This window comes from Equus caballus, chromosome 30 (assembly GCF_041296265.1).
Source record: "Equus caballus isolate H_3958 breed thoroughbred chromosome 30, TB-T2T, whole genome shotgun sequence".
In the NCBI taxonomy this organism is placed as follows: Eukaryota; Metazoa; Chordata; class Mammalia; order Perissodactyla; family Equidae; genus Equus; species Equus caballus.
In genome coordinates, this window is record NC_091713.1 from 17,795,297 (window position 1) to 17,817,995 (window position 22,699).

General features: G+C 49.8%; 1 protein-coding gene across 1 annotated transcript in view; it reads left to right on the forward strand.

The window, feature by feature from the left end:
• The window catches only part of CAPN8 (calpain 8), a 62,719-nt gene that overhangs the window by 4,992 nt on the left and 35,028 nt on the right, over nt 1-22,699 (forward strand). Inside the window, exon 2 of the mRNA XM_023632811.2 lies at nt 4,183-4,252. Within this exon, the coding sequence (XP_023488579.2) occupies nt 4,183-4,252 (70 nt within the window). The remainder of the gene's footprint in view (nt 1-4,182; nt 4,253-22,699) is intronic.

The following is a 22,699-nucleotide window of genomic DNA, read 5'->3' on the forward strand; positions in this document are numbered from 1 at the left end:
AGCGTATGCAGAGGAAGGCAGTGGCCCATTGTCATTAAGGGAGAGAGAACATTGTGGGGAACAGAGATGAGGCTGCAAATGTCAAATGGGGCCAGATCCTAGAGGGACGGGAGTGCTGGCCTAAGTAATGTGGGCATCAACGACGGTGATGACGATGAAGATGGCGGTGTCACTGGGTTTCCTGAAACAGTGCAGTCAGAGCTCCTGCAATGCCAAACACAGGCTGTTAGATGTGGGCTGATGCCCTGGGAGCAATGTTTCCACGTGGCCGTTGTCACTGAATGTGCGACTGAAGCCGCTTCCTACCTTGGATTCTTAACTGATGCCCGTGTTTCTCTTGCGTCCATTCATTGGAGGCTGAAATGAGTCGAGTAATTTGTGTGTATGGACTGTTTTGAGATCCTTACCTGAGTAACAGTAAACATCATTATTAAAAAGATGTGGTTGTTATTAAGGAAGAAAAACATAGTGTCCCGAGTGTGGGAGGTGGGAGCCTGCCTCTTCGAAGAGGTCTGCCTCTATGAAACCTCTTTGGCTGCCAAAGTCCTTTGTATCACTGGTCTATGTTCCAGTGGAGAGCTGGCAAGGGAGAGAAGACTTCGGGAATTTCTTCAGGCATAATGCTGAGGTGCAATCTCCTTGCAAAGCTGAGGTCTCTTTGTGGCCCCTGAAAGAGTCATACGACATTTCAGTCTTGGCATTGCTTGGTGGTTTTTTCTTTGGAGGGGGGTTGCCTTTTGAATTATGCTAATAAAGAACATGTACCAAAATGAACATTCCATCTATCTATAGACTACTTAGCACCATTCTGGTTATAACACTTGAAATTGTCTCCAGCCTTTGCGAGCCACTCTGTCCTCCAGACCAATCTCAACGTTTTAGCAGTACTTGGTAGACCTGTCAGACACGAGTCTAATGAGCTTATATCCTGTGAACAGTGTGACACAGGTAATTGAATCCACAGCTCAGGGGGGTGATTTTGGAAGCATCGTCATACTCTGTAGTTAGGAGCTGAAGCCACGGGTTTGCATGATGTCACCAAGAGAGAATGCTTGGGGCATGTTCCTGCTGTATGGAATGGCATCATTGCAGGGGGTTAAGGCCTGGGCCCAGGGGTTCCCTGGTTCTTAGGGATGGCAGAGGGACCCTTGAAGGAGACTGAGAAAGAGTATTTAGAGAGGTGAGGAGAAAGTCGAGAACAAGTAAAGATACAGATGCCAAGAGAGGAGAGTTTTCAGAAGGAGGGACTAGGCAGTAGTCGCGAATGTTAGGGAGCAGTCAGACTGGCATAGAGCAGTGCTCCGTCTCTGATACTGGGGACTCAGGTGGCAGGAATTTCATGGAGCTGTGGATGTAGAAGCCAGACTTCAGGAGACCGATGGGTGAATGGGTGATGGGCATCAGGGGACCATTCAAGAGGGTTTTTGAGGAGAGAGATTCCGCCAAACTTCTGTAGGGTGTGCCCTCTTCCCTTCCTTCTCAATGATGCAACCTATTCCTTTTTTTGGTGAGGAAGATTGGCCCTGAGCTAACATCTGTTGCCAATCCTCCTCTTTTTGCTGAGGAAGATGTCGCTGAACTAACATCTCTGGCAATCTTCCTCTATTTTGTATGTGGGACGTCCCTACAATATGGCTTGATGAGTGATGTGTAGGTCCACACCCAGGATCCTAACCCATGAACCCAGGGCTCCTGAAGTGGAGCTTGTGAACTCAACAACTATGCCACCAGGTTGGACCTGCTACCTCTTCCTTTTTTAAAACAAAATTTAAGTTAATGTATTTTTTATCCATCCCTTTTTATTTATTAATTTTTCATATCTCTCCACCTTTTGTTCACCAAGAGATGACAGGTTGGAGACTGGGAGCGCCTGGGATTAGAATTTGCAGCTGCCCACATTTTTTTTTGTTGTTGTTGACGAAGATTCGCCCTGAGCTAACGTCTGTGCCAATCTTCCTCTGTTTTATATGTGGGATGCTTTCACAGCATGGCCACCGCCAGGTGTCGTAGGTCTGCAACTGGGAACTGAACTCGGGACACCGAAGTGGAGCGCATCGAACTTAACCACTAGGCCACAGGGCCGGCCCCAGCTGCCCACTTTTAGAACACCTAGTTTGGCTAATGATGCTTCTCTCTTTGCCACTAGAGATTGCAAAAGACTGAAACAAATGGACAAATAGAACTAAAGAGCCATCCCTGGAGGACTGGCTAAATAACTCGTGGTACTTATCATGAAATTATAAAGCTCTGCAGGTGCTGAGAAAAGATGCGCAAGAGAAATGTGATAAAAAATGGACATGTATGTAAACGTGCTTTCATATCCAAAGACAGTTTCTGGAAGGACACATAAATGTTAATAGTGGCCAGCCCTGTGGCTGAGTGGTTAAGCTCATGTGCTCCACTTCGGCGGCCCAGGGTTTGCCAGTTTGGATCCTGGGTGCGGACATGGCACCCCTCATCAGGCCGTGTTGAGGCGGCGTCCCACATCGAGGAACTAGAATGACTTACCACTAGGATATACAACTATGTACTGGGGCTTTGGGGAAGAAAAAAAATAGAGGAAGACTGGCAACAGATGTTAGTTCAGGGCCACTCTTCCTTGCCAAAAAAAGCTTGAAAAAAAAAAAAAAGACTCACTAGGAAGAGATTAGAGTACCAAGCTCTTTATAAAAAAAAGAGAAATGTTAACAGTGAGGAATCTGAAGTGGAAGCAATTTTTTGTTTTACGGCATTATTTACTGTTAGATAATTTTTTACTCTTGTGCATGTATTACTTTTCCAATAAGAAACAAGTTAACGAATTTTTTTAATACTTGGAAGAAAAAAAAATGCCAGCCCGAAGGCGTCGTTCCCTCCCGTTTAGGCGGGAGCTGCAGCTTTATTTAGGGTTGTAGGGCTGCCGCTTGGAAGGCTCCAGTCACACAGCACAACCGCAGAATCCCAGGTCACAGCCCCATATCTGCCTTCAGCCCGTCCTCGTGCCTGCTTGCGTTCTTTGAGCCACCGTTTCTTCCTCTCTACAGAGCAAGGTGGAAATGCTTCTCGCTCTTTATGGTCAGACAGTCCTTGGTATAGTACCACCCAGGATGCCTCTGGTGAAATGTGGGCTCACCTCTGTTTTTGTCCCTTGAGGTCCCACCCTTCCCGCTAACTGTTGGCCCGGTGGCTGGGCAGAGCCACCCCTCCTTCGGGAACCAATCCATCGCCTGCTGCTAAACACTGCCTTTCTAATGCACAGCTCCCCTCTCCCCTCTAAGTCTCCCGTACGTCATCCCTGTTGGGTAGTTCTCATTTGTCTCCCGTTGCATATGTGGTCCACATTCCATCCTCACGCACTAGATCTTTGTCTGATTTTCTCATGAATGTCCGTCTTGGTTTCCCACATAGACTGAAAGCACTTTGAGGCCAAGAACCACACACTTTCCTTTCTTCATTTCACCATGCTCCCCTCTTTCTTCTGCCTGCTGTGGAGCAATGAGCACTGTGTCTAGAATGGGCACCCAATAAATCCTTGCTGGGTAAGCAAAGAAGGAATATCTGGGAATGCCTCACTGTGCCCCGTAGAGCTCTGGGACCATGAGGTGGCCTGTGGGCAGAGGGCACTTTGAGGCAGGGGAGCGGAGGGAGCGCAGATCAGATATGTGAGCATCCCAGAGATGAGCTCTCTCTGCACTTGGCACTTCCTGACACCTTGGTGTCTCCACCAGCACGTGGGAGCGTCATCACTTACTCGAGTATTTAGTGAGTGTCCACAGAGTAAGTAGCATTTTTTAGAGTGCTAACCATTATTCTAATCTTCTGTCTGTAAACAAGGGTGTTGTCCGAATGGGTGAGATCATATTCCACCACATTATTATCTCAGCCTTTGCCTTTCTCCACACCCCCCGCCCCCACCTTCTCACACCCACGCACCCACACAGTATGTATAGTCTTAAAATTACTGCTCTCTTTGGGGCTGTGGGCTCCAGCGCCTGCTCTGCCACCCCCTGGCTGTGTGACTGTGGGCAGGACTCCCCCCTTCTCTGGGCTTCAGGGTCCCCAGCAATAAAATGAGCTATGCACCGGAGATGATCTCCCGGGTTTCTTCCAGGTGTGAATTCAATGACTCTAAAGTTCCTTTACCCTGCGGCCACCATCGCTGCATCATCTTGTGACTCGTGTTTTGTCCCCAATTGCTTTCAGGAATTGTGTTCCAGCCCTCAGTTCATCGTTGGTGGAGCCACGCGCACAGACATTTGTCAGGGTGGTCTCGGTGAGTAACCGGGGAGAGTCCTGTTTGCTTTGAGACAGGGCGGAGGTGTGTGTGTAATGAGTAACATCAGATGACGCTGTTAGACTTGACCAACTAAGTGACGCCCGTGATTTCTCCATATGGTGTTGTGTTTTTGATATGGTACTGTTCACGGTGGGTCTGGAATTCTGGAACTCCCTCTGGCTCCCCCTAACAAGAGATTTTCCCCATGCTCAGATAACCCCTTTGAATGCTGGAGTCCGGAGCCAGGATTGTAGGCGTGTAGTTGATAACTGTGCTGTGCTATGTTTTGATAATAGTTCCCTTTAATGGACATAATTTGCCCTATGGAATGGCCACGTCTATACAATTATGGGCTGTCATACTAGATGCTTTTACAGTTAGTAAGAACACAAGAATCTCACCTTTCTAGCCCAGCTTTCTTTCACAGGCCTGGAATCCTAGGATTAAGAACTTTTGCTTCTCAGCCTTCCATATTCCCTCCAAATCAGGTGCACTGAAGCTTAGGAAATAATTTCTTTTCTTTTGTGAGTTCTGGCCTCAAGTGTCAGAAACCGAGGTTCTCCTTGATAGCACGTTAGCTTGTTGACCTCATAAACCCTGCCGATCCCAGGGCCTCCCAGTTTCTGCGCTGAGTTGGACAACATGATATTTTAGGGGACAACATGGCCCTGAATTAAATCTGCTGGGCTTCCAAACCGCCATCAAGTGATAGCTGCAAAATACAGAATTGGGAATGAAGGCAAGGAGGGAACAAATCCCGCTTGGTGGAAGTCAGCAAAACAAACAAAATCTCGGCATCCATACGGGCCTGCTAAGCCTTTATCTTTCAGGAGCTCCCCATCCTCTCCCCGCCTTGTGCCAGGTTGTTTCAGCCTGCTGGTCACCGTTATGATTTTGCAAATCACAGGGCATTTTATTTTAATGCTGCCAGTGTTCTTTCCTTTAACGAGGAGAGCGCAAGTCCCCTTAGCCAGCGCTCATGGAGCGTGAGTATAAAGCAGCGAGAATGTTAGGGGTGCCACACGCAGGCGGGTGCCCATTCCCTGGAAACCACAGCCTCTGCATCCCAAGGCTTTGTGTCAGGCTCACAGCAGGGTGGCCTTCTGACCTTTTCTCCTTCTGGGTAAGTGTGGCTTGCCTTTTTCCTTCAAGCTAAATGTTTAACCTAATTTAGCACGTGTCTCAGGGAAACACAAGGTCAACTCTCCGCTTTTAACAGCTTCTCATTATGGATGTTTGAACTTTGGGAAAGGTGTGTAATGAGAGCCTGTTAATTGATTGAGTCGGATAGACATCTTCTGGATAGTTTTCAGCAGGGAGAAAAGAGGGTTTCTAAAAAGAGGCCTGAGTGTTACCGTGGGGAGTGTGTGCCGTGATGAGCCGGTGCTGAGAGTGCCGCCGATGACCCAGCTGCCTCTCAGAATCCAGCTCACAGCAAAGGGAGCGTGGCCCAGCTGTGGGCACCCTGGCTCAGCCCAGCCGAGGCGGTGGCGGTTTTAATGAACAGAGTGGAAAGGAGCTGTGGAGTCCAGCTTGCTGAAGGGCTCTTGGTACAGGGGCCCGCGGGTCTGTTGACCTGATGGAACCCCAACAAGTAGAAAAGTGGGTGCCTCATGGCACCAGGGTGGAAGCCAGCGGCTGAATCCCAACAGCCTTCGTGCCCTGTGAGATTGGCACCCAGGCTGGCCCTGCACAGTGGGTGGACTGTGGCGAGATTAAGAGGAGAAGTTCCTGCCCCAACACACAGTGCGTGTGCCCACGGAACAAGGCGGTGTCATGCAGCCCTTGTTGAATCAGGGCGTGACATGAGTTATGTTTGCTAAATGCTTTGTTGGTTTTTCAGAGGCCAACACAGTGCAGTGGGGTCTACTGTAGGTTTTTAAAAAACTCATGATTATTTTTTAACCGTTGATCTCTATAATGAAAATGCTATCTTTTGCACAGAGTTTTGTGTTACTATTATTAGTTTGAATATACACTGTTCAAAAATTGAAACAACTGAAAGGCGTGCAGTTCCCATCTGAAAAGTCAGCCTCCTGTCTGTCCTGTGTGTGGAGACCTCGCTGGTCCCTCCGCTGCTTGCTCCAGCACAGTCTGTCTCTCCTTGGCATGTTGGCCCATGCACGTCCCAGAACATCGTGAGGCATCTGTGGCCACTGAGATGACTCTGTCCTATGCATGCAGGACACATCTCTTTGTGCTCTCCACACGGGAAGTCGTGCCTGTGCGTCGGCCAGAGCTCCTTGGTCACTGGTTTTAGAAGTCCAACCCAACTAGTTTAAGGAAAAGGGGAATTTCTTGGCTCATCCAACTGGACCATGGGAAGCGAGGGCATCGCTGGCCTCAGGAAGCCTGATCCAGGGATCTAAGATGTTCTTGGAGCTCTCTCTGCCTGTCTCTCATCTCTGCTGGTCTGTGGGCTGGCTTCACTCTCTTCCATGGCAGGCAGGCTCCATATGGCAGGAAATATGACCATTGGTGGTTCCAGACCTCAACATGGTAGAGTCCTGAAGCAGCTCCGCTTCCACAAATCTCAGAAAAGGACTCTGATTGATGGTTGGTGTCTTTGCCCATTTTTGGATTCAGTTATTTCAGTCAGAGGGTGAGGTCCTATCTGATTGGCTCTGCCTGGGTCATGGGTCTCTCTTGGGACTGGGAACCTCGCCCTTCACCACAGGGGGAACTCTCCAAGAGAAGGAGGCAGTGGCGCTGGGCAGACCGAATAGGGAAAGCATACTGCAACATATAAGCCGGGTGCAGGGGACTCAGGTCTGGCCAGCCTGTGCTCTCCCCATCCCAGGTCATCTCTGCTCTTTGAAGTCAATGGCCCTGCCATCTCTCCCCCGCCCCTAAATCCGTTACCCTGCAATGCTCCTGGAAATGCCCATCCCTGAGGGCCCTCCTCTCCCTCTTGGTGTCCCCCGAGTGGAAAGCGCTCACGCAGGGAGACCCGGGTCTTCGTGGTCTGCCTGTGGCCGCCTCAGTTTTCACAGCTGTGAAATGGGAATATAGTCAAACCCAGCTTGCCAGGTGCTTGTGATGAGTAGAGAACCGACACTCGGTGCCTTGTCTTCCTGGAAGTGGGCACTCCCGTGCGTGGAAGTGGATGTTAATGACCCCAGTTGCTGACTGTGGGCTCCACGGGCCTGACTCCCTTACACATCTTTACATCCACAGCCCCTGGGGCAGAGCTGGATGGATGTTTGTGGGCTTTTGACCCTTCGACCCAAACCCTCCGTCTCTCCCATCGTTCAATCATTTGGAAACAAGGATGGCCTAAATCCGAGGCAACTTGTATCCTTCTTCCTTCCTTGCCAATATCACTCTTGGCAGTCAGGCTGGGTCAGGGATTTAGGGAAAAAATCCCGTCCTGAAGTTGTCTGCACGTCTTTATTTTCAGAGGATTCCAAAGTTTCATGCGAACTAGCCTGTCTGTCTGCCCGTCCTCAGCTCACTGAGGCTGCTGGGTAGGATAAAGGTGTTTGAAGGTGCTTGCTGATCCTTGACAACAGAGACAGGCCCTGAATGACATTGTCCCAAGGCCCTGATGGTGGGCTGTGGGTAAAGGAACACAGGGAGAAGCCCCTACTTCCTGTTTGCTGGATCCTGTGGCCCCCCCACCCCCAGGGACTCTGCTCCAAGGCTTCTGAGTTGGCCTGTCTCTCACAGGCTCAGCAGGACCTGCTAACTCCACCTGCCCCACAGGTCCACCTGCCCCTGCCTTAGTTCGTCCACCTGGAGGGCAACACCGACACCAGGTGTCACTTATGCCTACGGGTGCGAAAACGCAACAGGACTTGAAACATCTTTAGGCACAATGGGCCTAAAGGCCACATGAGAGATGTTACTCTAGAACTGTAGGAGACTTTGGTCTCTGAGAAATGAAATTTGACACTTGCTGTTTTCAGGAACAGGGAGTAGGAGATTTTCTTCTTGAATAAATGAGGAACAGAGGCTTCAGACCTTAGATAGAAATGTGAATGCTTTCTGAATAACAAATGCTACAATGTTTATCCACACTTTTGATCTGCTGGGTGGTTTATTTTCCAGGCAGGGCAGGATTAGTAAGTGAGATAAGCTTTCCTTTGAAGGTTTGGTGAGTATTGGGGTTTCCCTCTCTATACTACCTTCCTGCCCATTTCCCCCTCAGGTGTGCTTGCTTATTTCTTCTACCCTCCTTTCTCTATCGATCTGGTTTTTCTCTTCCCCTCTGCGGAATTGATGTCTTTTTCATCTTTGTTGTATTTATTGAACAGAGTTTTACATTTCGTATTCTTGTTTTGAAAAGGGAATGACTATCCCATTTCACATGTCTCTATAGACATACAGAAAACAAACAACCACCTAAATTCAGGAGCCTTCTGCTGTGTCCCTCACATTGGTTTTGCTCTGCGAGTCAGCATCCCCCTGGAGCAGGGGCCCGGCGCCCAGCCCTCAGCAGCCAGGACTGGTGTCAGCATTTTTAAAAGCACTTTGCTAGACACCTTTTGATCTGTAGGGTCCTTGGAGGACTGGGGCGAAGTCAATCAATTCACTAGGACCCAATGGTTACTTTTAATGAGCAATCAGGGGAAGCCTCAAAGAAATTAAAGGGCCAAACCTGCTTGTTGATTCTGGAGAGCACAGGGCCAGACATCCAGGAAGCAGAAAAATTGTCGATGACAGTTCCTTACAGCCCAGTCATACGTGACATGGAGGAAATTCACTTTGCTAACAGGGTCTTATCCTGCCTGTGTTGGTTCCCCATTTTCGTGGCATGTCTTTTCCCTCTATTTGATTCCTAGCGCTCAGTGCCCTCGTGTTTGGTCCCACTATCACCACTGCCCTATCTACTCTGAGGAAAGGGCCTGGGACAACCATTTACACTTTAGTGCGAATTTGAGCCAGTGGGTTATGGGAGGATTTGTAAATTGAGTATTGTTTCAAGAGCATGAAAGCATTCTATTGTTGCATCTTTAGTTACACTAACCCTCACCAACTTATTTCCTTAAGTATGAATGCAGGTGAAGAATCACAGTAATAGAAATCAGATCATTTTCATATCACATTCCAATTGTTGCAAATATCTCAAAATACCACTTCTACTCATCACTTCCGCATAATTATGCTGTTTCTTAGGCCACCCTCCAAATCTTTTGTATAGAACATTAATAAGACGCACAAACCTTCTTGTATTATAATTTTCTAACACATGTTTTGGTAACTGTTTCAATAGGATTTTTTAGAGTCCTCTTTTTTCTTTATGCATTAAGAAACATTACTCTGACATTAGATCTTGACTTCACGGGACTGCCAGAGGGTCCATTCACAGGGAAGGTGAAGAAGCCTGCATTGCAGGAGTGTTAGGCTGCTTCTGCTAGAGAGAGATTTCTTTTGGCAGCAAGAGAATCTTGTCCGGACTCTCAGTTGCACCTCCTCAGAGGGGTCCTAACTCTCCCCACTTCCTAAGGGAAATGCAGAAAGTGCAGGCCAGCCTCTGAGGCCCCAGGGAGACGAGCCCCTGCCCTTGAGGTTACTAACCTTACTTGGAGGCGATGAGCGGTGCCAGGCCAGGGGTGCTCTCTGAGCTTCGTCTTGGCTGAGCAGCCTGAGGTTTGGGTCTAAAAACCACGTCCCAGAGGGTAGCTGATTCCTATGCATGGGGGACTTGCTGAAATACTTCTGTCCTCCACTTTTAGAGGACAGGATTTGTAATGTATTCCACAGACCCAACAGGACCCCCACCGTTGGGGCCCGACACGGTGTCCAACAGCTCAGGGCACTGCCCACGGCTGAGGTTCCTACTTGGCGGACATCCACCAGGGTCCAAGGACACTTTCTCCATCAAGGACAGGCTGTGAGTCTTGGGGTCCTCCAGCCCTCTCTGACCTTTTAGGGGCACGCCGCTGCCCCCACCTCAGCCATCAGGTCTGGCACTCGTGGCTGGTTAACGGGCACGAATAAAGGAGGCCCGGGAGCCACCTGCAGACAGTGTGGTTCATGGAGGGCTGGTGATGCAGTGTCAGGTCCCTGAGACTATGGGGAGCCCATGTGTGCTGGGGGCTACGGCTCCTCCCTGAGAGGGGACAGTGGAGGTGGAGGCAGGCTGGCGCAGGAGCAGGAAGCAGGAGGTGACGGGCTGCGCTCAGGCCTCCATGAACTCGGGTTCAGCCTTGGGCATTTCTTAGAAACTTCCACAGGAGCATCTGGGGCTGTGGGTCATGGGCATACCCCTTCAGTGCCTGCCGCCCACGGAACAGACGTGTGGATCCTCCTTTCCCTCCTCTGCGCTCTCCTCCTCCCATGAGAGCCTGGTCCTTCCAGAAGCAAACCCACAGCGCCTACTCACCGGAGAAGGACAGATGCTTCCTTTGTTCTAAGAGGCTACACAGATTTGAAGAATCAAGCAGAGTCTCCATTGCAGCAGTCTGGGCCATTTTACAAGCCCTTCCCAGATGCCACCCTCTTTTAGAGGCTCTCTCTTGGCCCTGTCTGTTCTTGTTGTCTCCCTCCTGCCATCTCAGCTCTTGCCCTTTCGCCAACAACTCTAGGCCGGGAGGAGGTTACAATAGAGAGTAGTGGGGCCTGTGGCAAACTAGAGATCATGCCCTGCATGACGGGGAAGCACCCCCCAGCTTGACCCGGACGTTACCGTGCAGGAGCTAGGAGACCCACCCCGACTGCCTTGCATCTAATAGCGCCCCCTAGTTACTGTCACTCCCCTCGCTCGGCTTTTCTTTTCCGTGTGGCATTTACCACCTGCTACATGTATTTATTTATTGGTTGTCTTCCCCGCTAGAATGGAAACCCCATGACATCGAGGATATTTTTCTCCCTGCTGTCGTCTCCTTAGGGCCTAGAATAGTACTTGGCACAGACTAGATGCTCAATAAATGTTTGTAGAATCAATATATGAATGGATTTGGGCCAGATTTTGCACTTTTTTAAAGAGAAACCAGAAATCTAGTTTTCTATGTGAAACCTGCCCATTCAATATCTCAATCACCATGCAGGCAGCACTGCACAAGCAGACCAGAACAGATCGGCAAGCCGTTTAGGACTGGTTTAGCCTCTCAGTCTATACCAAGTCCCCTTTGCACACTCCACTGTCCACCCAGCTTTCACCCTTCTTCTCTGCGCTGAACTGCTGCTAGCCGTCCTTGCCTGGGTCTTTGGAGAAGTCAGTTCTTTTCTGGGGGAGCCCTGGGCCCCTGCACTGGCTGCTGGTTGAGACTGCTTTCTCTGTGGCTGCCTGCCCAGCGACCTGGCCAGGGACCCCTCGACCCCATCCCCGGGACTTTTGCTTCCTTCCTGTCTCCTTTCGCATCTTTTTGCTCCTAGGCGCTGTACTCAGAATATTTTCCCAGCCTAAAAATACTTTGCTCTCAGACCCCAACACTCCACTGGGCTGCTGGGCATTTTTACATCTGGGTTTATTTTCACTTCATCTCTTAATACGTCTGAGGCTGGAAGGCTGTCCTCATCTTGCCGTGGAGCCTCTCCTTGATCCTGTGTCTAATATCTGATGCACTTGATGGACCCATTTGTACATTTGGAAGGGTCAGGATCCCCAGTGCCAATTTGGGAGCGCAGCACCATTTGCAGTCATTTTTGGAGGCGGGTATTCGGCAACCTGTGTCAGCGGCCCCAGCGCCAACAGTGAAGGACCACTTTTATGTCACCGTGTGCATTTCAGCCTTGGCCAGAGCTAACGATGAGTCTGAGCGCTCATCTTTTATTTTTTTTCTCTGTTGGACCCGGCTTCTCATATTTCGTCTCATTTTTTAATCCAAAGGGCATTATAATTAAACTCAGTAAGTAAACCACTTCCTTGAAACTGGCTCTGAGATGTGTTTGCATAAGCCCCAGATATATTTACTTACTGATGTTTTTTCCTTTCAGTGAATCAATTCCATTTTTATAATCTACTAAGAAATTTTTCCCTTCCAGATAGCATTAAAGACCTGGTTTAAAGCGAGGGGAAAAAGGAAGTTCTGGAGCAGTTCCACGCCATTGAGCCTTATTCCTTCAACAACAGGAGAAATGAGATGAGCACTGGCCTGGTGGGCTGCTTGAAAACAAGCAGGAAGTCTGTGATAATTTCAACACGCTCCCTCAGCTGTGTAGAGTTTTCTTTCATTTTTCCTTTCCTCCCCGCTGATCTCTTAGAAGGTAAAGCAGGATGGCCTCTGATTTCAAAAGATGACCTCCCAACTTTTCCCGTTTTGTCCCCCTTTTTGGACTCTATTAACTCTCTGGGATGCTCTGCAGCTTCTGGGAGCCAAAGACACCCCCAGAACTGTCCTCGGCAAAATGCTGTGACAGGTGGGAGCCACCCTCGGCGCCCAGCTGTCCCCGCTCTGCTGTCAGGTCTGAGGCCGCATTCTGGGTAGCCATGGGAACCGCGAGTGGAGCTGTGAGCCCACCTATGGGGGGGCCGCAGGAAGTGGGTTATTTAGTGCATTTTATTCCATGTCGTACAGCTCGAAAGGAGTGATTTTTGAGGATATAAAAATTATAGTTGCCATAAGGAGTCACACGGCCATTGCTCAGAAAAACACCAGTAAGATTTGGGGCTAATCTTTGAAACGGTGTTAGTGACACTCTTCCCGGGGCGACCCCAATACCCCACCCCCTGCTGAGAGTTTCTGCACATCTGCAGTGCCAGGGACCCATGTGCTCTGTGGTCTTGCTTCTAGAAGAACAGAGGCTTGCTCTAATGCAACCTAAAATGAGGATGATACCCAGTAAGGTGTGCTAGATTCTTAATTTACAGGTACAGCAGGAGGTGGGGGGCACGTGGCGGGTTCAAGGATGGTTGGTGGTGGGACGCATAGGAGACCGAAGGGACATGTGGCTTGTCAGACATACTAATTTGTCAGGATCAGGAAGAACATTCACAGTTCAGTCATTCATCTTACAAATACTTTTTAAGGGCTTTCTTCCAACAAACGGGCACTGTCTCTCCTCTCCTGGTAAAGAGGGAGAGGAAAAGGCTTTCAGGCCACAGAAAGAATTTGAACAAAGGTCCTTCGGCTAGAAAGAGCCGGGCACTGGCATGGACCCGCAAGAAAGTGCCAGGGCTGGAGCATGGAGGGAGCAGGGGTGCAGAAACTGAGGGTGGAAAGCAGAGAGGCGCCAGGTCACGCGGGGCCTTGATGCTGCGGGAAGAATTGGGGACTTTATTCCTCAGGGCAATGGGGACACGGGGGAGGTTTGTCAGCAGGGGCATGTTCAGCCAGACCTGTGCAGTGGGGACAACGGAAACGCCAGGCAGGAGGCAAGGCCCCACCAGAAACCCTCATTAACTCGTATGGGAAGAGGGGCCCACTAAAAGCATAACGGTGGTCCACAATTCTTAGTAAATAGTTTCTAAAAAGGTTTGATTAGTGTATAACTTTGAAAAATAATACCAAAAATTGTGAAAAAAATGTTTTCTTAGATTTCACAATGCTTGTGTAGTAATTGCAGCTTTGTGCTGCATCTTAGAACTAGGAATGAAATCAATTGTTGACTTTTTTGAGGCGTGTGCTTTTTCCAAAGAAATGACGAGACAGCAGGATGCAACACCCTCCGTTTCTCGCTTGAGTTTCGAAGCAGAATCAGGAAAACATTCAAAGACTTCATCAGTTTTCCCAAGGTCCTCTTTCAACCCTCTGATGCTCTGACCATGCCCCTTTGAAGTGTCAATCCTGCCTTGAGCCGGGTCCGTTTTCTCTTCCTCGGCGGCTGTAACTGCTTTAACTCTGCCGGGTTCGACGTGGACGGTGGCTCGGGAGCAGCTCTTCTATGCCAGTTTCATCAACTTCATGAAATCCTGCAAACTTAGCAGAATGTTCGTTGTCACTTTGCAGCTACTTTGCATTATATTTGCATGTGAGACGGGCTTGATGGGTAGGGATAGGTATTAGTGTTAAGCGGGGAGGATGTTTAAGTGCAAATGCGTGAATATTTTCACATCGTGACAAGTTTGTTTCTTTCTGCAACCTCCTAATTACAGCTCCTGGATAATGAACGTTTGCAGAAAGAGGGTCCCTCATAATCCCAGTGGGAGAGAAGGCAATGGCAGGGGGTGTTAGAGAGGAGGGGCTGGATTCTGGAGCTATTTAAGAATAAAGTCAAAAGCATTTGGGAAGCAATTGGATGTGAGTGGAGTGAGTGGAAAGAACCAAAATGAGTCCCAGGAACAACCCCTGATGGCCTAGTGGTTAAAGTTCGGTGCGCTCTGCTTCAGCGGCCTGGGTTTGGTTCCCGGGTGTGGAACCACACCACTCGTCTGTCAGTAGCCATGCTATGGCCACGGCTCATGTAGAAGAACTAGAAGGACTTAAAACTAGAATATACAACTACGTACTGGGCCTTTGGGGAGGGGAAAAAAAGAAAAAAAACGAGGAAAATTGGAAACAGATGTTAGCTCAGGGTGAATCTTTCCCAGCAAAAAAAAAAAAAAAAAAAAGTGGATGTGCAAAAAGATAAAAAGACTCCCAGGCTTGAGCAACTGAGAAACTAAAACACTAGTGGTGCTGATGTTTGAGAGAGGAAACCCAGAGGAGAGGCAGGTGGGTGGGAGCAAGATGACGAGCCGTGCTTGATAGGTCAGACGTGGAGGTTAGTATGGGGAGTGGCACCAGCAACTTCCTAGTATAATTTTCGTTTTCGTTTTCTTTTTTTAAAGATTTTTTTAAAAAAATTATTTTCCTTTTTCTCCCCAAAGCCGCCCGGTATATAGTTGTATATTCTTCGTCGTGGGTCCTTCTAGTTGTGGCATGTGGGATGCTGCCTCAGCGTGGTTTGATGAGCAGTGCCTTGTCCGCGCCCAGGATTTGAACCAACGAAACACTGGGCCGCCTGCAGCAGAGCGCATGAACTTAACCGTTCAGCCACGGGGCCAGGCCCTCATTTTTGTTTTCTTGTGGGTAGCAGCCACTGGTGTTCTAGTGTAGATGCTGGTGGTCTGGTGGTTAGGATTCAGGGCTCCCACCACTGAGACCCAGGTTCATTCCACTGTAAGGGAACCTCACCACCGTCTGTAGGTTGTCATACTGTGGCAGCTGCGTGTTGCTGTGATGCTGAAAGCTGTGCCACAGGTATTTTAAATACCAGCAGGGTCACCTGTGGTGGACAGGTTTCAGCGGAGCGTCCAGACTAAGACAGACTAGGAAGGAGGACCTGGCCACCCACTTGCAACAAACTGGCCATGAAAACCCTATGAACAGCAGTGGAGCATTGTCAGATACAGCGCTGGTGGGGAGAGGATGGTGTAAAAAGACCGGGCAGGGTTCTGCTCTGCTGTGCACAAGGACGCTAGGAGTCGGAATCCACTCCACGGCACTAACTACATGCTCAGTAGATGTTTGCTGATTCCCTTGTTTGGGCATCTCTGTGTTTTTGGTTAATTGTGGGTTGGGTGATAACAGCTAACAACAAGAGCTTTATTGAAGACTTTCTACACAGCAGGCTGTAAGCTAAGCACTTTGTACACATTGTCTCGTTTTTATCTTCATAACAACTCCAAGAAGTGGCAACTATTTGATGTTATTGTGATGTAAGTGGATGCTACTATAGGAGGTAGGTCAGAGGGTGAGCCAAATGTTAACGAGAGGGGCAGTGGTGCGGGCAATGGAGAGTGAGGATGGAGAGAGGCTAATGAGGAGCTGTGTGTGGTTTGAGGGGAGGACAGAAGGTTCCTGAAATTTCTTGCTTGTCTTGCCTAGACGTCTAGGGCAAATATTTCCGATGCTGATAACCCTGCTTGCCTCACCTTCTGAGTGGCTCTGCAGAATGTAGGAAAGGCGGCGAGCTAGTGATCCTGGCTCTGACATTGTGTGGCCGACCTTGGGAGGTCGCTTAACTGCTCAAGCCCTAAGCTTTACTCATCAGGAAAGCGGGGAATAAATACCCGCTTGATTGGCACAAAGCTTGGAAGATTCGCTCTAGGAAGGTGCTCTCCTTGTGCGGCCCACCGGAGAGCCACTGGAATTTTCCTTATCTGCAGAGATGTGGCTTATTGTGGGAGACTATCTGAAGTTCATCCAGCCAGCTCCTCTGGAGTCACTGGGTTTGGCACTTGGCACATGTCTGAGATCTAAAACTGCTGTGATCCTCCTCAGGGGCCCTGCCTGGGAAGTGGGGAACTAAATTGAGTCCCCTTTAGTTTAAAACTTTGTCCAATCCAATAACTGAAACAGTCGTTTTAAGCCTAACTCAGTCCCTTTTGGTAACTGGTTAGCCTTTCAGATTCCTCTTCTGCCCTCCTTTCCAAGATGGCGCCGGAGGACCGGCCCACCGGATCCTCGTGTGTGTGCTGGCTGTGTCTGCCGAGCTGTGGTTCGCCTGGTTCCTGCCCTGGCCTTCTACTGGTGTCCACTGCTGGCATCACACTGGTGGCCTCTTTTTTTTAATTTGTTGGTGTCACAAGGGGACTGAGGGGGTTTGCAGAGAGCCAGCCAGGCATCTCTGTCCATCCGTGGCTCACCACTTTCTTAGTGCTCTGGAGGCTGCCCAGGCTGGTGCAGAACTTCTTTCCAGAGTGGTTTTCTCTCTGAGTCCCAGTTGGGGAGGCCCTTGGTCCTCTGGGCTCCCTCAACCCATTGGGCACTTGCTCCTTGCTCTGGAGTTTTGCAGCCCACCTCTTATTGCTCTTCCCTGTCTGCCTTCCCTGGAAGCTGCATTGGCAAATGGGGTCGAGTAGAGAGAAGCTGGCTTACCCATAGGGACCATCAATCAAGGTACTCAAGAGGTACCGTAAAAATGTTAGAGTATTTTTGCTGCTACTGTATGTACGCAAATGTGCATCTTTTATATCTTTTGTGGCCTGATGTCTTCTCTACCCAACTGGAGATTTATATTTATATACATTCTCAAACATTCCTCTTGTTACAAATAAGTCCTTTTCGCTCAGTGTGAAAGGATCCTGTACAATAAACTGTGAGGTACAAACCCATTTTGCAGATTAGAAAACTGAGGATCAGAGGAGTTAGGTGACTGCGGCAGGTCACTCAGCAGACACGTAGGGGCCTGAGGATTGAAACCAGGCTTTTGGAGTCCAAAGCCTGTGTTGTTTCTACTCTTCTATGCTTGTGGGCTTCTCAAGGGCAGGGACCATGTCTTACATCTCTCTCATCCTGGTATCCTGCAGACTGTCCCCCACATGAGGATGCTTGCTGAGTGCTGGTGAGTGATGATGACATGCAAGAACTACGCCCTAAACCTGAAGGGAGGGAATCTCCCTAAGATATGTTTTCCAAGGAGGATTGGAGGCTGGAGTGGTGGGGGAGATTTACGAAATCATGCAAAGAACCCAGAATATAAATGAAGCCTCCGGCTCAGGATGCTCTGGGGTGTGAACGTGGCCGATTTATTCACGCCCCCCAGCCCTGTGCGCCACCCAGCCAGCCTGTGCAGGCGCTGCTACTGGGTGGCTATGTGGCTTGGGAGAGCAGGTGACAATGATCTCAGAGTAAACTGGAGCCTTGAGGTTGCCCAAAGGCCATGACAGAGCTGGAGTCAGGCGTCCCCAGGGCTGGCAGGTGTCTGTGCTTCAGGGCTAAGGCTGGGGAGAGAGCAGAGGGGTGTCTACAGGGTGGAGGCTGGCCGCAGGGGAGGGCTAGGCTGCAGGGGCGGGGTCACCAGAGACCCAGCTGAGCTGATGTCTCCCAGGTTCCGAAATGTCAAGCTTTGCCTTGGCTTGCGGAGGTGGGGGCTGACATCTGTATGATTTGGAGGGAAGGAAGAATGGTATAATTATGTGGCTCAAGGGTCCGGCAGGAGGTCAAGAGGTCACTCTCCCACCTCCAGGGAGGCCTGAGTCTAATCATGCCAGGGGTGTTCAGTGGGGCCAATGTTGATGAGACCCTACTCCTGGCGTGGGTACCAAACTCCGGGAGCAGGTCAGAGACTTCCTTCGGCTGTTACAGTTTTCTTTAGCCAGAGAAGACAGGAGTGAGAGAAGTAAGGGGAAAGCAGGAAGTGGCTCCCAGAGTAGTGATAGCTTAAGAAAGAGCGTTATCGTCATCGTCAGTGACATTGATAATACTGAGCAGCGGTTTAGAACTATAGATTTACGCAAAGCCATTTTGTCCACACTCCCTCCAGTGCAGACTTTCCTCAGCCCCTGATTTTGCTGTGGAAGTTCTGGCTCATTAGTTCTCAATGGGGAGCTGATCCCCACCCCGTACCCCCCAGGGGACATTTGACAATGTCTGGAGACGTTATAGTGGGAGGCAGGTGCGACTGGCGTCTAGTGAGTGGAGGCCAGGGACGCCACTGAATATCCTCCAGTGCACAGGACAGGCCCCACGGCACAGAACTATCCAGACCAAAGTGTCAGTAGCTCTGAGTTAGGGAACCCTGTCCCAGCTGGATGCTCTATGTCATAGGAGCATTATTAACTAAGGCAGCAGCTCTAAGTTCTAAACCCGGTTCTAGTCTTATGCAGTATTAACATATGCTGTTTTATCTCCCCTTGTTTGAGCTATTGACTGCAAAATGGGCTCAGTCATTAGACTTCCCTGCTGGTAATCAAAGTGTCAATTTTCAAATCACTTCTGACAATTTCCTACCCACTTGGTTTCAATCAGTCGGCATTATGCTGGAGTCTGAAACGTCTGAGGCCCACGGTTTGCCCCCAGGGAGCTGTCAGTCTAGCCAGAGAGATGGGAGTTGTCAGCAAAGCAAGAAGAGCCACAGTGTGCGCGTGTTTTAATGTCGGTGAAAAGGCAGGAATTAAACGCTGGGGGCTGGAAAAGGCACGAGCAACATCAATGGGAGAGAGAAGGAGGTGAGCTTCCGTGACGGCTTAGCACCGATGCACAGAGCGGAAATAGCGCCTGTGTACAAACCCTGCGAAGGATGCCTCGGCTGTAATCAAATCCTGAAGATGGATTTTTACAAAACGGGCACATATTAGCAGGGTCAAAGTCTTTGCATTACATTCAGCTGTGCAATCGGCAGAGCCCTGTGTGTTCTCCTCGACTGATCTCAGCCCACTGGGAGCCCCCATGGCCATGGACCGTGAGCAGGAGGGAAATGGAAATTAGCCAATTAAAAGTATTTCTGGGGGCTGGCCCCGTGGCTGAGTGGCTGAGTTCACGAGCTCCACTTTGGCGGCCCAGGATTTTGCTGGTTTGGATCCTGGGCACGGACATGGCATCAGGCCACGCTGAGGCAGCGTCCCACATGCCACAACCAGAAGGACCCATAACTAAAAATACACAACTATGTACTGGGGGGCTTTGGGGAGAAAAAGGAAAAATAAAATCTTTAAAAGTATTTCTGTCTCTGCCTGTTTTAGGTTCTCCTCTCTTTTGGATAAATGTTCCTCTTTCCATCGCTCTATTTGGTGGTTTCTTGCTTCTTCATGGCCCCTCTCCAGGCTCCCCAAGATGGTGCCTGCATATCAGGAAGGCCGTATGTCCTCCGGGCAGTGCGAGAAGGGCAGCTGGTCCTTGTGTACCTGGTGCTGTCCTCTGGGTCCTGGCTGGTCCCCTGGAGATGTGACTGGTGTATCGTGTGGTCTGTTCTCTTGGTACCATCAGGGTCCAGTGGAGCTTCCCGGGCTGACTCAGGCCCGCCTGGGTGCACGCTGACACATCGCGTCTTCCAGCCAGTCCCTGAGCCACGTGGTCAACACAACCTCTGCAGTAGGGTTGACCTGCCTTTTCCTCCCTGCCCTTGGCTCAGTCATCATCTGTTGGCAGAGGGAGTGCTTGGGGGCGCTCTTTGCCATCTTCTCTCACCTTCTTTCTGCCTAAATACTCCGTGCTGCCATTTTTACTTTGCTCCCAGAGTCCCCAGTGGGAAGCAGGGCATGAATCCTCTCTGCTTTGGCTTCCTCTGCAATCTACCTGGGGTTGAACTCTTGTTGCAACTCCAGCCATTGTTCATCCTCGAGATGGGGGAGGAGACTGCAGGGCCTCCGATGTCTGACCTTTTCTCTTTCTTCCCCTCCTCTCTCCTTCTCCCTGTGGCCCAGAAGCGTCTTCACTTCCTCCCTTGATGTTTGGGAAATTCTGTTAAGTTGCAGCCTGCGTTTTTGCTACCTATGGCTTATAGTAACGCTAGGTGTTCAGACCTTCAAGTTTTGACTGTAATATGTGAATTTTTGAATTTAGAGGTATCTTTTTTAACAAAGGCTGACTCAGGATTATTATTTCTTGATGGACTTAAAAACTTTTTTTGACAGAGCAGAGCAACGACTTCGTTGTGATGGTTGGGGTCCATCTGATGTTTTCTGGAAGCCCTGAAGCCTACTGATGCAGTGGGTGGGGGGTTCAGGGGGATCGTTCTTTGAGCGAAATAAAGAAGATCGGCTTATTCTTTTAGTAAATATTGAACCCATTACATATATAACCTGAATAAGGAGTAGGAAGAACAAAGCTCAGGAGGTTTCCCGACTCCCCATGAGGTCAGTGACCCAGGACTCCCCACCCTGGCTCTCTGCTTGGCCAAACCTCTAACCCATGACCAGCCTTCGCTGGAGGTGGCTGGGGAGAAGGGACTTCTTCATTAAGATTATTTCCCAGTTTTTTTGTCCACCTTATTCACCACCAAACTTGGGTCCAAAAGCCTCTTGGCTGCTTTTAGAAGTTAAAACTTTGCTCAAAGATCAAAGCTGTGCGGGCTGGCCCGGTGGTGCAGGGGTTAAGTTCACATGTGCTGCTTTGGTGGCCTGGGGTTCGCTGGTTCAGATCCCAGGCATGGACCTACACACTGCTTGTCAAGCCATGCTGTGGCAGCCGTCTCACATATAAAGTAAAGGTAGAAGGGCACAGATGTTAGCTCAGGGCCAATCTTCCTCAAAAAAAAAAATTAAAAAAAGAAGATCAAAGCTGTGTCTCCACTGAGAAGAACCCAACGACTATGCCACAGCCTTCAAGGCAGTTCTCCAAAACAAGTTCCTGAAATGTTTTGAGCAATAGAATAAATGTCCATCCTCCCCAGAGAACTCTTTGAAGGGGAACACACTCATTTGGCTGTGTTCTTCAGAAAAAGCATCTTTGTCCTGACAATCCATTCACACCTTATAGAGTCACTGGCAGGAATCCAAAAGCTTGTGTACCCGCCACGTCTCCTCAGAACGCTGTGCGAGCCAGGTGGACCCTGTGAAATGTCAGGAGTGAGGCAGATGAAGAGAGAATTAAGCTCTCCTCCAGCTGGGCAGCCCCCTTTGATGTCAGCAACTGAGGGACATTTCATTCCTGTGCCTTGAATTGTAATGTCTCTGGAGTGTTCTAGGCGGGCTGTTGGAAGGAGCTTGGGCTGGGAGCAAGAAGGTCCATTTCAGAAGAGAGGCCAGGCTGCACCCAGTCATGAGGGTCATGAGGCAGCTCTGACCCCGATGAGAGGCCACCTGCCTCATAGAGGGTTGCAGAGCAGTCTCCCCGTCCACTCCCCAGAGGCCTGTGTCTTGGGGACTGTCTTCCCTTGTCTCCCTCTGCCCCAGAGCTTCAGAGGCAAAGGCCCTGATGCTGGTGGAGGTGGAAGCTGTCAGGCTCAGTGCACGTCCTCGTGGGACTCCACTTCCCACACGCCGGGGAGATTCAGGGGCCAACATGTGGAAGGCGCTCTTGGGGGTTTGCACAAGAGCAAAATGTAATTCATTGATTCCTTCATTCCCTTGCTAATTTATTTTTATTGATTGAACTTTCATTGCGTCCCGACTATGTGTCAGCCACCAGCTGGGGATGCCCAGATGAAGGAACCCACATCTCTGCTCTGTAGGAAGAGATCAGAGAGGAGTGGGGAGAGAGACAGCTCCAGTGGCCCAGGAAGGTGCTGGTGGCTCTGAGGAGGGAGTGCATGGGCCGCCGAGGCAGGTCAGCCATTGGATCAGGAAAGCTCGGCCAAGTGGCTGATGCACAAATGGAGGTTTGAGTCCAAAGTGGGTGGTGACTACGATCTGAGGCAGCTTGTGTTCAGTGCACAGAGAAGTATAAATAAGGTCTTTGGGAAACACAGGAAAATGAGGTGACTTGTGGCTGGAGGATGAGAGGCGGGGCCGAAGGCTTCGTGGAGAAGAGGAAAGATTCAACAGGTGGTGTTGCAAGCAGAGGGAACAAACGAGAAAAAGCGTGGCCATGGAAAAGACCAGGGCGTGGTTTGTGCACATCCAAGTTTGACTGGAGATTAGATTCAGGGTGGGAGTATCACGGGAGAAAGGCGGGGGAAGTGGGCAGAGTCATATTGTGAAGGATCTGGTTGCCTGTTTTTACTTCAGTCTTAAGCAACGGAGGGAGTTGGAGGTTTTTGCGTAGACATGACATGATCACAGGTGTTAGCAGGAAGGAGACAGGAGGGATGGGAGGAAACTGTGCTATTTTGTTCACTCTTTGGAAATTGCCTTTTAATGAGATATTGCCCCTCTTGAGTCTTCTGTAGTGAGAAGCAACAAACCCATGACTGCCCGTACGACTCTGCCTCCCCCGGCCGCCGGGTCTGGTCTCCCCTGGGAGCCCTGCTGCCATC